Here is a 14,157-nt window from a genome sequence, read left to right on the forward strand (position 1 = left end):
CTCCGATCGCATTGAAAGCGGACAAGGATAGTTCTAGTCTTTAGCTTCATGTATCTGAGCTTTGCCATTCAGGCAAGGATGGCTGATGGCAAACGTTACACAACAAAGAAATCTAATCACGATTTCACTTAGAGTTTTATAGCCATCAAAGTGTACCATATTTGCACTTAGATCGCTCAAACAACACAATGTTGAAACTAAGATGAACAATATCTAAGCTCTTTTAAACCGACAAGTTTGCTTTCAAAATGTGCATTTCAGAAATTGTGGACAACCTGGATGAGTTTATTATACACAGGTTTTCTGTGCCTGTCAGCCCTTGTTGTAAATGCCATAGTAACGCCCGTGTTCATGATAGCTGTGGTACCGCTGATAGTCATATATTACATTGTGCAGAAGTACTTTGTGGAAACTTCAAGGTGAGTGAAATTCCTTGTTTTCTAGGCTATGTCATTATTGTTCTATAATTAAAGGTAGATCCTGCAGCGAGGTTATGTATCATTAGAGCTCACAAGCCATATAGAGTCCAAGGTTCTTAATGTCCAATATTTACTGGTAGGATGAAAACTATATGAAATGCAACTTTTTGGTGTATTCTAGTCATGATTACTATATTGTAATTTTTGAACAATGACATCGTATGATGTGCACAATGCATTCTTTGTTTCGTTGGTCAGGCTTACACTTACATAATATATATATATATATATATATATATATATATATATATATATATATATATATATATATATATATATATATATATATATATATATATATATATATATATATATATATATATATATACTACATACGGCACCCTATCACCTAGCGAAGACGCTACAGTCAAAAGCGCTCGGCCAAATCCCCACTCTTAAACCAAATATGACCTGAAAATTCTCACGTGCGTCAGTATAAATTGCAGTTGTCCGTGAATTTAAACTTTTGCCACATGTTTGCAACTTCAATGAAAGTGTTATGATCAACATCATGAACAATATTCACCACAGATTATTTCCAAAGGTCATTAAGTATAACTATGTAACTAGTTGAAAGAAAAGTCCTAAATTTCTTTGACTGCTGCCTCTGTGTCACCACTTTATATAGCAAGTGCAGTTGCCTTTCAATGGTCAAGTCCTTCAATCTATATATGCCAAACTGTTAAAGCTCATTAGATATACAAATTAATTGACATGAAAATGTCAAATATCTTTCAATCATACAACATAATTGTCACATCAATAAACATAACATGTTTCAAAAACTTTTTAAGAGACATATATATATATATATATATATATATATATATATATATATATATATATATATATATATATATATGTATATATATGTGTGTGTGTAAAGGAGAAAAAAATCCATAAATATTGATGCATTATCAAGAGTTAAGTATATTCTCTTTTACTAATAAAAATACTAGGATTGACTGTTCAATGCTCTCACTTACAGAGAACTTCAAAGACTTGAGAGTATCACAAGGTCACCTTTCTTAGCACATTTCTCAGAGACGCTAGGAGGACTTCCAGTAATCAGGGCGTACAGGTATGTTAGCATTATCCCTTATTCTTAAAAAAGAAACGTGCTGTATAAGCGTCTCCATGCGTCGTAAACAAATGAGAAACTCTTATCAAAAGCCTAACAAACTCAACAAAATGACTGCACAGATCATGGCAAGATCTCTGAAATGTCAGTATAAAGATTTGTTTCCAGTGTTTACTCTGCATGTTCATTTAAAGGGGCACTTTGTGCCCCACTCGTCAAACTTGGGATGCAAACTTGACCTTTTAGGGGCAGTGTTGATGTTGATTTTGCCTTCCTAGAAAGCGCTTTCCCCAATATCAATACGATAGCTGCCCAGTTCAGTTGCGTCATCTGCATTGTATGTCAGATGCAGCAACCGTTCTAGCATCGATATCATGATGTTTGTCAGCTTGGGATGTGCTTGGCTGCTCTCCATCTTCTGTCGATTGTCACCCACAGGGTCTCCCGACTCAGAATTTGACGTATTTGTTCCCTTGGACACGATTTTTTTTCAAATTGGGGATTTTAAAACCATGAAAGTATGCGGTGATCAAACGATTGCATTTCAATTTGATCGCGAACGATCGTCATTGAAGCTTGCCTACACAAAGCTCACTTTACAGTTTTCCAAGTTTTAAACTCGACAACTATGAAAATATGAAATTCAATTTCAATAGCATCCATGGAGACTGCACCGCAACTATGTCGTTGGCTGTTCTTCGCAATGCGTTTACTCCAAGTCATGCACGTCACCAAAGCTGAATGGCAGGTGATATTTTGTCTTTTCCGAGTGAATATTACGACTAGAAACCACAGCAAATTCACAGATCACTACACTATGCGCTTAGGTCGCACACTCATGGACGATTTTGCCTGCAGTGTTTTGTGTGCGATTTCCTTTCTGTTGGTAAGTTTTTCAGGGCAGGCGACGGCTCGAAATGCGCAATTTCGTAGTCGAGAGAAAACACGGGTTTCAAAATAATCAACATTCTTTGTAGAATGAATCTCTAGAGAAAGGTGTTCCGGAGAAATGGTGCACTAACAGAGAAGGCCCTGTAGCCGGAAGCTTTACTGAAGCCTTACCTGATGACGTATCCAAACATCATTTACCAGTCGAAAGGGATAACAACGGAAAATACCGCTCAATCGATTTCATTTGATAATTGGATGCTATACCGTGGATGATTTTGAAAATTGCTCATAGAATTTGGAATTAAGTATAACCTACGGTTGTTAGTACCAGGTGAACATGAGGGCGTCCCTCTTTCTGAGTAAATGAAATTGCCTCAATTTCAAAGAAAGACCTGGATGGGTGTGATCTTTTTTAAATAATGGTGATTTCAGCACTTGCTATGATATTGAAAGAGAATCTTGATCATTGCATCCTCAAATTAATATAACGTCAAAAAACCAAATAACCAAATGATTCAAGGTAATAAAATACAAATATTTACAAATTTTTAAATTACAAATATTCACAATTTTTAGGAAGAACCATCTTGAACAACAAATATAAATAATTAATGGTAGTACCGGGTAACATTTATTACACCATCATATTGCAAGTTCATCTTCGTTTAGCTCGGCTTAATGAGACAATGAGAACATCACAACAGTATTTTCCTTGCATTTCTACAGTGGAATGAGCTGATGCAGGATTAAGTGACGGAAGTAAGCGACTTCCCATGCAAATGATAACAGATACCGTGTCATTTTTTAATTATAGGGACGAGAGGCGTTTCAAGAAACGGTTACTAGAAACCATTGATACCAACAACGTAGTGCAGATGTACGTTCTTTCCAGTTATCGATGGCTAACAGTTCGTCTGGTATGTAGTTAATGATTTTCTCGATCGGCTGACTCGTTTTAGAGAGATCAATGAAAACATACTAGGCAAGGGATGGAAATATTAATGCATATACCACTTGACGGGCTTACCAAAAATCCGGCCTGACTCGTGTTGACCTGAGACAAATTTCGGACAACCGGGCCCCAAAGTCACCATGTAAGTCCCGTTTTTACACATTCCGAGCCGCACCCTGTTGTGATAGCAAATCTAATTAATGTCAGAGCAAAGCAGAAGATCGTTCACAGCAAAATGTCGAACAAATTTCATATGAATCAAAGAAAATACGACCCCATCACAATCTACTGCTAAGAAAGAACTGAAAATTACCCACCCACTTCAACGCGCGCTTGGCATGAAATTCAAAGCTACTCAGATGCACACAGACACTATCTCTTCCATGCGATAACCATCACAGACTAGTTATTTTATTTTTATTTTATTTCATACAATAAAAATAAAATAACTAGTCTGTGGTGGTTATCGCATGGAAGAGGTGGTGGCTGTGTGTGTCCGTGTAGGTTTCAATTTCATGCAAGGTTTAGCCCAGAGTTCTATACAATACTCGATATACAGGTTAGCTGCAATAAGTATAACCTACGGGCCATGCACTGGTTTTTCTGCCGGTTAGCTGTGTAGCGCCACAGTGTAGTGTTGAGCGTTTAGGTGAAAGAAAAAAAATTGTGCTGTTCCGATAACCCGACCTACCCTATTTTTTGCCTGAACTTTTTAGAGCTACGTAAACAATAAAGTAAAAAAAAGGAAAGAAAAAACCCGTAAAATCACGTGTTCGTTACCTCGCATTTGATTTTTACTTGAAAGAGGACGTCTTATATGTTTTTATTCCTTTTATATGTATGATACGTCTTTCTTGAAAATTAGGCCTATGTGGCCAGTGTTTGATCGCCCTGAACCCCTGAAAAGTGCATATTTAAAAATCTTTTGGAAAAAAAATCCCTGCCGACCTACCTACCCTATTTTTGAAAACCATGTTATCGGAACAGCACAATTTATTTTTTTAGCCTCAGCGCCGGCCCGAAGGTGCTTCACAACATGAGAGAAATAGCCGGCACACGCACTGTGTATGGTGTCCAATCCATGCCAAAATTACTACTTTGATTTTACAACACAACATGCCATTCCGGATTCTGTTTTACAATCCAACATGCTATTTCACAACACAACATGCACTTCCAAATCCTATTTTACAACTCAACATGCTATTTCACAACACAACATGCACTTCCAAATCCTATTTTACAACTCAACATGCTCTCCCAATTTCATTTGACAACACATCATGCACTTCCAAATCCTATTTTACAACTCAACATGTCTTCCCAATTTCATTTGACAACACATCATGCACTTCCAAATCCTATTTTACAACTCAACATGCTATTTCACAAACACAACCTGCACTTCCAAATCCTATTCTACAACTCAACATGCTCTTCCCAATTTCATTTGACAACACATCATGCACTTCCAAATCCTATTTTACAACTCAACATGCTCTTCCCAATTCAACATGCTATTTCACAACACAACATGCACTTCCAAATCCTATTTTACAACTCAACATGCTATTTCACAACACAACATGCACTTCCAAATCCTATTTTACAACTCAACATGCTCTTCCCAATTTCATTTGACAACACATCATGCACTTCCAAATCCTATTTTACAACTCAACATGCTCTTCCCAATTTCATTTGACAACACATCATGCACTTCCAAATCCTATTTCACAATTCAACATCCCATTCTAAAGCTAGCTCTGCGGAGCAGGGCAGTGTTACTGGCTATCGAACAAGATTCAAAATGGCGGACGCGAAATGGTCCCCTCGCGCACAGAGAGAGAGAAATGCGAACTTTGCACAAGTCTAAAAACGCAGCTTAGCACATTGTGTATCTAAACAAAATGAGCGTGCTCAGAAACTAGGATCGATCACGATTATAAATTAAAAATTGGCTGTTTTTGGAAAAGAAACTGCGCGCTGCAATCAGCAGTTTTGTCTATTGTGCACCGTGCGTGGGAGGCTTATCGTGAAAGACCGAGATTTACTATATGGCGCATCTGATACGTTCAGAAGAATACGGATAGCGACATTACACGCCAGAGACAACTGACAACTAAGCCTCAGCAAGCGGAGATGTAAAATACGAATATGGGGCCAGACAAGGGTCAAAGCTCTGTTGGAACGGACTTCGCGAGAAAGACTGTGTGGACAACAACCGATAGAGGTCGCTGTAATGTCGCTATCCGTATTCTTCTGCACTATTGCATTTCACACGCACGGTATTCAACCGTCAAGACAAGTGTACAAATGAAATTTTGAAAAGAAAAATACGGATTTGTAATGTTTAATTGTAAAATAAAGTTTAGAACATTACAATGGAAATCAGTTTCGTTGAATAGTGAAATACAAAGAAAGTGATTGTTTGTCATATGGTTGGTGAATATTTCCCATTTTATGTACCGATGCAAGCTGCCTGAATTGTTGAATTCTGTAAAGACCCACAATACAGTTGTTAACAATCGATATCACAGATGTGATTTTTACATTATCTTATATCTCGAATTACTTTACGATGCCAAACTTCAGTGAAAGAAAAAATATGATAAACAGAACAAAAAGTTATAAAATAAAAAAGTTACTTCATTTACTGGCCACGATCATACCTTTCAGATCTCCCCTCCCCCCCCTCTTGGCCAAAGAATCATAGTAATCTGATGCAGACTAAAATAAAAATGTTTCAGAAAGTAACTTTTGACGGATTTTTTTCCCTTTTACCTAAGTGCGTCATCTGTTTTTCTCAAGTTTCTTTGGCTGATTATTGTACTTGGGCCTCAGCCCAAGTACATTTGTTTTCATTCCGTGGGAAAAACTCTGTAAGGTATAACCATTTCTGGCTGAGACCAGGGAGGGCAAAATGTCTTGGCTTCATCTTTCTTGGCATAATAAATGGCGTAATGATGTTAACTGAATGGAAGTGCTGCTCTCAGCCAGTCTTGAATAAGTGAGATGTGAATATTAATGCTTCTCTATCTGAGTTTTTGCCACAAAATCTTCTGAATATAATCAAAATGTGCATCGAAATGCAACAATTAATGCACCCTCCGTTTCCTAGGCGATGGCACGACCCTTGCTACACCCACTGGACGAGCCAAAGTGGAGGGGTAATTTCAGTTTGGTCGAACAAGAGGGCTCGAGACCAGAATTTAACATTTAAACTTGAAACATGTTTAATCGCTGACAAGATGTGGACTAGTGTTAATCAAAGTATTAAGTGTGAAAAAGAAAGGTTTTATATCCCGGACACAATGAAAAACATTACGACTGGAAACTGTACCCCCAGTTGAGAATAGTAATGCCCACAGCGATGGAGAACACTTATCCTTGAGCTGAGAAAACCACACCATCATTTCGAAATAGAGCTGCAGATTCGAGAAGCTCGTTCAAAATAGCTAGGTACACCCCATAAAGGGGTGGTTTCGAGTTTGAGGGCAAATTTCGCCTCCTTCATATAGAAATCGTACGTTTGTTTTTCCAGCAGAACACACCATTTGACACAAAATTTGCATGTAAAGGGGTCGCCAGTAAGCACGTGGTCAAATCTGGCATAAGAAACAATATGAAATGTTGGGTAAAGCCAGTCAATATAAACTGATTTGAACTTTTGTGTTTTGTAATTTATACCACTGCAGTAACATTACATTTTTTTGACAACATCACACAATGTAATACGTTTTGAAACTGAATACTCCGACGTATTCTGTGTCTCCTTTGCTAAAAAATACGGTATGCCGATTACCATGTAAGGAGATGATGACGTCAAGACAGATTTGTAGTGCGTTTGGTCCTCGATGGTGCACGAAGTTTTGTCAAGGTAGCTTGTGTATTTATTTCCTGAATGGGAGAGATTAGGGTCGATCTAAACGAAGGCCGAAGAATGTTATGATACTCTAAGCGAGCTGAACTCTAACGCGAATGGTTGGATAATTTGGAGGATGTATAGAATGATCTCGTCTCATTAAGATTATTTGGCGGTCAGTATTGAATTTCAACTGCGTCACAAGTTTGTGAAATGAGTATTCCGTCGAACGGTCAACGAACGATATTTTAGAAATCTGGAGACATGGCACATCGCATTTTTATTTTAGTATTTTATATTTTACAAAAGATTTAAGAAGCAATGATTTTGTCGAAAATTCTGAAAAAAATATAGGAAGATTTGATCGCGAACACATTTTCACTTGGGGTCAACTAGCCCTGCGTACGATGCTGTGTGTTCCGCTACAGCTAATCGCCCCGCCCACCACAGCCCTGCAAAGACCCGTACGTAGGGTCTTGACGTAAAAAGCCAAATTACTGCCGAAATTCAGCGTTCTTGGGCCCAAGTCGTATCCCAGCCTACCTCAGCTACTCGATCGCTTCCAAAAATGACAGTCTTTTATTCACTTCTCGTAAATAACCGTCGATGTCGGCAACTCTCGCTACTTTTAGCCCTGCGTACGATGCTGTGTGTTAGCTGTAGCACATAGCATCGTACGCAGGGCTAGGGGTCAACATGGGGTCGCAGCCATGTTGCCTCAAAACTTATTTCTGTCTGCACTCAAAACTCAAAAATGTCGGATATGAACCTGAAAAATCGATGCAATTTTGTCAAACTTCGGCGAAATTTCAGCCTATAGACAAAATTTCATCTAGGTAAGGTTTTCAAGCGACGGCGGCAGACCGTACGGGGCTCTGGATATGAACCTACCGCCGGTGTAGCTGTATTGTTGCGTTGTTTTTAGTGCCCACGGACGAAGTCCTGGGGGAGTTATAGGTTTGGTCATGTCAGTCCGTCCGTCCGTCCGTTCACGCAGATATCTCAGACATGCCCTGGTCAATTTCTTTCAAACTTTGCACAAGAATAGTACCCAACCCCATACAGATGCACGTCGATTTGTTTCACAATGCGATCGAATTTGGCCGTGTTAGAGGACTTTTTAGTTTACACCTCCATAGACTCCCATGTATAAGGCCAAGAAAAATAAAAATTTAGTTTCTCATCGTATTCATATTGCCTAAAGGAGCATTGACACAGTTTTTTGTCCCCACGGATAAAGTCCAGGGGGCTTATAGATTGGGTCATATCCGTCCGTGAGTCCATCAGTGAGTCCATCGGTTCACGCAGATTCTCAGACATTTTGACAAAATATCATGTGACCTTGGTGACCTTTGACCTCAAATATACATTATTGTCCATAACTCAGTAACCACAAGTGCTAAACCTTTCATATTTGGTATGATGGGACACCTTATGACGCCACATATTGTACCTCATTAATTATGCGCATATCTTATTTTGAGCGAGCCAATAGAGCTAGAGGTCTGATTTTTGGTATATAGGAATAACTTAGCAATACAATTATTATGACAAAATGTGACGTGACCTCAATGACCTTTGACCTCAAATATATATATTTGTCCACAACTCAGTAACCACAAGTGCTACATCCTTCATATTTGGTATGATAAGACACCTTATGACACCACATATTGTACCTCATTAATTATGTGCATATCTAATTTTGAGCGAGCCAATAGAGCTAGAGGTCTGATTTTTGGTATATAGGAATAACTTAGCTATACAATAATTTGACAAAATGTCACATGACCTCAATGACCTTTGACCTCAAATATATATATTTGTCCACAACTCAGTAACTACAAGTGCTACACCCTTCATATTTGGTATGATGGGACACCTTATGACACCACATATTGTACCTCATTAATTATGCGCATATCTCATTCTGAGCAAGCCAATAGAGCTGGATGTCCGATTTTGGTGTATAGGGATAACTATAGGGTAGAAATCTAAATATGCCCATCTAAATATTAGACATCTACCATCGAGAACAAAAGAAATTTGCTGTAATTTGAATATTTAAGGAGTTTAAGCAATTTCCACTATAAATAAAGAACCCCTGCCTCAAACTCCACAAACGTTGCTAGACATATTTTGCCGTTGTCATGCCATTGTTTCGTTTAATAACCAGTCAATCAAATGCCTAATTGACAGGAGGAAATTCAAGACCATATTTGAATAGTAGTATATATTGTCCTCAAAATTACTCTATCACGGCCCAAGTACTCATTGCCTTCAGCAATACTGCCTTGTTTTTATTGAAATTTGTGGGGAATTTTTTTTTCAAAAATTTTCCACTCCCCAATGGTCCACCCCTTGCCGGCTAAAGGCCTCCCACCACAGCCCTGCTGACCGCCATAGGCAAAACCAACCACTGGTTGCAACGTGCAGTTTCTCCACCGAAAACTCGGTTTTTTTCACCCAAAATCGTGATCGATCTCCTATTTTGAGCACGCTCAACTTGTCTAGATGCACGATGAGCTAAGCTGTGCTTTTGAACTTACACAAAGCCTACTGTCATCTCTCTATGCGATGGGACCATATCCGTATCAGATGCGCCATATAGTAAATCTCGGTCTTTCACGATAAGCCTCCCACGCACGGTGCACAATAGACAAAACTGCTGATTGCAGCGCGCAGTTTCTTTTCCAAAAACAGCCAATTTTTAATTTATAATCGTGATCGATCCTAGTTTTCGAGCACGCTCATTTTGTTTAGATACACAATGTGCTAAGCTGCGTTTTTAGACTTGTGCAAAGTTCGCATTTCTCTCTCTGTGCGAGGGGACCATTTCGCGTCCGCCATTTTGAATCTTGTTCGATAGCCAGTAACACTGCCCTGCTCCGCAGAGCTAGCTTTAGAATGGGATGTTGAATTGTGAAATAGGATTTGGAAGTGCATGATGTGTTGTCAAATGAAATTGGGAAGAGCATGTTGAGTTGTAAAATAGGATTTGGAAGTGCATGATGTGTTGTCAAATGAAATTGGGAAGAGCATGTTGAGTTGTAAAATAGGATTTGGAAGTGCATGATGTGTTGTCAAATGAAATTGGGAAGAGCATGTTGAGTTGTAAAATAGGATTTGGAAGTGCATGTTGTGTTGTGAAATAGCATGTTGAGTTGTAAAATAGGATTTGGAAGTGCATGTTGTGTTGTGAAATAGCATGTTGAATTGGGAAGAGCATGTTGAGTTGTAAAATAGGATTTGGAAGTGCATGATGTGTTGTCAAATGAAATTGGGAAGAGCATGTTGAGTTGTAAAATAGGATTTGGAAGTGCATGTTGTGTTGTGAAATAGCATGTTGAGTTGTAAAATAGGATTTGGAAGTGCATGTTGTGTTGTGAAATAGCATGTTGAATTGTAAAATAGAATTCGGAATGGCATGGTTGTGTGTTGTAAAATCAAAGTAGTAATTTTGGCATGGATTGGACACCATACACTGTGGGCCAAACATTTTACAGCTTTATGCAGGTAGTTTCCTGTGAAGCACTTTGACGTGAACAGTTTGGTTGATAAAATCTTTTGAACATATTATGTCGTACTGATACAATATTACTGCAAAGGACGAGGCCTAAATGTTTTCTGCATGCTTTGTGAATATGTGAGACCATTAGGGCGCAAAGAGCAAATTTTCCGATCATCAGCACAAGGGGCCTTGGTCGTCTCGGGTTGTCTTGTCTCGGGCCGGCTTTTCCGGTAAGCCCCAATTGATGTATCCTTGTGTTGAATACAACATTCAGGCTCTTCAGTTGATCGGATAGCTCAAGTGGTTCCAGGACGTCAAACAAAATATCCTACTTCATGGAAATTTGAGATATAACCCATTTACACATTCATCTGAAGTCCCGCCATGACTCTGATGGCAATAAGTGCTATATGTAGTGATAAAAATTTAGTATAAATGTGTTCATGAATGCAACAATCTGATTTGTGAGATGTGCCTTTATACTACTGTAAACAAATAAGACTAGATGGCCTTATTTTTGCTCTTGTGTCAAACTAAATTACAATTCATAACCCTTGACAAATTTACTCTTACAGCTTAAATATTGACATGACGTGATTGGGGATAATTTTGACTTGTTCAAATTACAGGAAATTCTCGGCGGTTTCGTCATTCTTCTAGCTGGACTAGGATCGCTCCTAAGTTGTATTCTCGCCGATCTTCAACCAAGCTTAGTTGGGTTAGCTATCACCTTTGCACTGTCGGTAAGTACATTCAAAGCCATGCCCACGGTAGAGAAGATGACAATGGAATAGGTCGTTATCGGATATCAATGTCCCTGACAAGGCATGGACCTCTAAATGCCGGTTTTGCAGTACTTAAAAGTGTATAAATAATAAAAGAGCTCCACCTCCACCACTGTGAATGCAACCGGATATTTCTACGGTTTTGAATATATCCTGCTTGAAAATGATGCATTCACTTGTAGTTGAAATTCTTGTGTTTTTGAGGGAAATGGCATCAGTTGATGTTTTCATGTTTGAAAATTGCTATCAGCTATCTGAAAGAACAAATGATGGTACAATGGATTCATCCTTCTCTTTTCAACGGATATGACATCAAAACAAACCCAGTCATCAAAATCATACAAGGTCATAGAATTACCAGGTCGAAAGAAAAAGTTACAATTTCAGGGAGGACCACCTTGAACGAAGTAATTGGTCTACATGACATAATTTAGTATGAATAGTTCTCTGGATCAGAAAACATGCCTACAGCATTCTTGGTGGCTGTGTGAGCGCACAGGTTTGAGTATCTTTATCGTGTGCCCACTCAGTGGATTTTACCGTACACTATCATACGTTGAGGATGTATGCGCCCCGAAAGTGAAGGACCTCAACTTTTGTTCAGACTTTCCCATAAGAATCTTTAACCATTTTCTTTCACAAAATAATGAAATTTTCGAATTTCGAAAAAATAAAAGAGGGTCAAATTTTTTCTTACACCAAGAGGTATAAAATGAGCTCCCACAAGTGGTATATCAGAAGAGAATTTAAAAAAATTCTGACATTCCGACTGTCTCCGAGGCGCGTTTTTAACTTAAGGTAATATGCACCTCGAAAGTGGAAGACTTAAACTTTTGCTCAAACTTTCCTCAGTGAAACTTTAAACCATTCTCTTACCGAAGCAAGAAAAAAGTCAGGGGTCACCGTGCAAACTTTGGTACTATAGAGACAAATAAACTTGCGATTTCTCGATATTTGAAATTCAAAATGGCCGCCATCCCTGTGTTAACTCTATGGGAAAAATTAAAATTTTCGATTTTCGAAAAACTAAGACGGTGAAAATTTTTCTTTAACCAAGAGCTTCAAAATGAGCCCCCACAAGTGGTAGGTCAGAAGAAAATTGATAAAATTTGAAGGCCCGAATATCTGACCCCGAGGTGCGTTCTACCTTAAGCCGATCTGTATTATGTGTGTATTTATGTCTGTATGTATGTGTTGGGGTGGGTCGTTAGGTAGCTATGTATGTATATATATTATATAATACAGCTAGTTTTCAATCGGGTTCGAACCCACAACATAGTACGGCATCAGTCGCCTAGCGGAGAGGCCACAGAGAGAACCGCTCGGCTAAATCTCCACTCCCAAAAAGAGCGGTTCAATAGCCGGCTAAGTTGTTACATTTTTCTGACTGAGACCGCTCCACACGTTGTAGAGTTCGTGAAGCACTCACACACGCATGCTCACTATCATACATCGCACATACAAACTTTATCGAAGCGAAGAAACGAATTTCATCGCTTTAACTGGGCGAACGATAACCTCGGGGACAATTCTGTCCACCAGCAGAGTTACCAACCCAGGATAAATATATAATATATATATATATATATATATATATATATATATATATTATATATATATATATATATATATATATATATATATATATATATATATATATATATATATATATATATATATATAAAATATGTATACATACATACATACATATCTACATACATTACATACATATATACATACATATATATATATATATATATGCAGCCTATGTGTAACTGTATAACAAGATAGATTTAATAGTTTTGCATATGAACTGATCAATTACCCCTGCTGCACTAAACAAAGTTAACAACAGAAAAAACAGCAATTTTACTGAACAATTGAAGGAAGAGGTATTGTTTAACAAACAACTTTTAAGTAACGTAGGTTCGTATCCTTGTGAAGGATAGTATTTATTTTCATGCCGAGAAAATCTATACTGACAACAAACGTTGACAAATTTCTCTCAAATAAATATTTAGCTATTGTAATAAACATGCCGAGTCCTTTCAACAGTTCACATAAATCGATAATCAACTATCTTCTTATTAATAACTTACATTGTTCATGTTTTTCTGTTACAGATATGTGGCCAGCTGAACTGGATGGTTAGAATGGTTGCTGAATGCGAGATGGCTATGAATGCAGTGGAAAGAGTTGTACACTATTCACAAATCCCAATAGAAGAATATCGAGGTGATGTCATACACCAACTATATGACAAATAAATAAGAGTTATCAATTATGATTATTATTTATTTAACTTATTCATTGTTTATTTATTCATGTAAAAGAAATCTCTGCATTGGTTGGTTAAGTGTGTGCCCATTTTTTCTCATGGACAGTAATGTACAGTTCCGTTCTTAACCCACTAACTGTAGGTGTTTACAGTCCACCAGCTGACTGGCCTAACAGAGGACATATTCGGTTTGAAAATGTGAGTGTTAGGTATGCGCCGGACTTGGACCCAGTACTGGAAGATGTTAGCATTAATATCACACCAGGAGAAAAGGTAAACAAATAACGAAGGTGATGCGTACGTATTGATCTATAT

The 14,157-nt window shown here is 38.0% G+C and overlaps 1 protein-coding gene across 4 annotated transcripts in view; it reads left to right on the forward strand.

The window, feature by feature from the left end:
- LOC139135751 (ATP-binding cassette sub-family C member 9-like) overlaps nt 1-14,157 on the forward strand; it is an 87,956-nt gene that overhangs the window by 65,463 nt on the left and 8,336 nt on the right. For all 4 annotated transcript variants that reach the window (XM_070703422.1, XM_070703421.1, XM_070703418.1 and 1 more), the window contains 6 exons: nt 262-419; nt 1,468-1,560; nt 3,266-3,368; nt 11,409-11,522; nt 13,688-13,799; nt 13,985-14,115. In XM_070703422.1, coding sequence (XP_070559523.1) covers nt 262-419; nt 1,468-1,560; nt 3,266-3,368; nt 11,409-11,522; nt 13,688-13,799; nt 13,985-14,115 — 711 coding nt within the window. The remainder of the gene's footprint in view (nt 1-261; nt 420-1,467; nt 1,561-3,265; nt 3,369-11,408; nt 11,523-13,687; nt 13,800-13,984; nt 14,116-14,157) is intronic.

This window comes from Ptychodera flava, chromosome 6, assembly GCF_041260155.1.
Source record: "Ptychodera flava strain L36383 chromosome 6, AS_Pfla_20210202, whole genome shotgun sequence".
Taxonomy (NCBI): domain Eukaryota; kingdom Metazoa; phylum Hemichordata; class Enteropneusta; family Ptychoderidae; genus Ptychodera; species Ptychodera flava.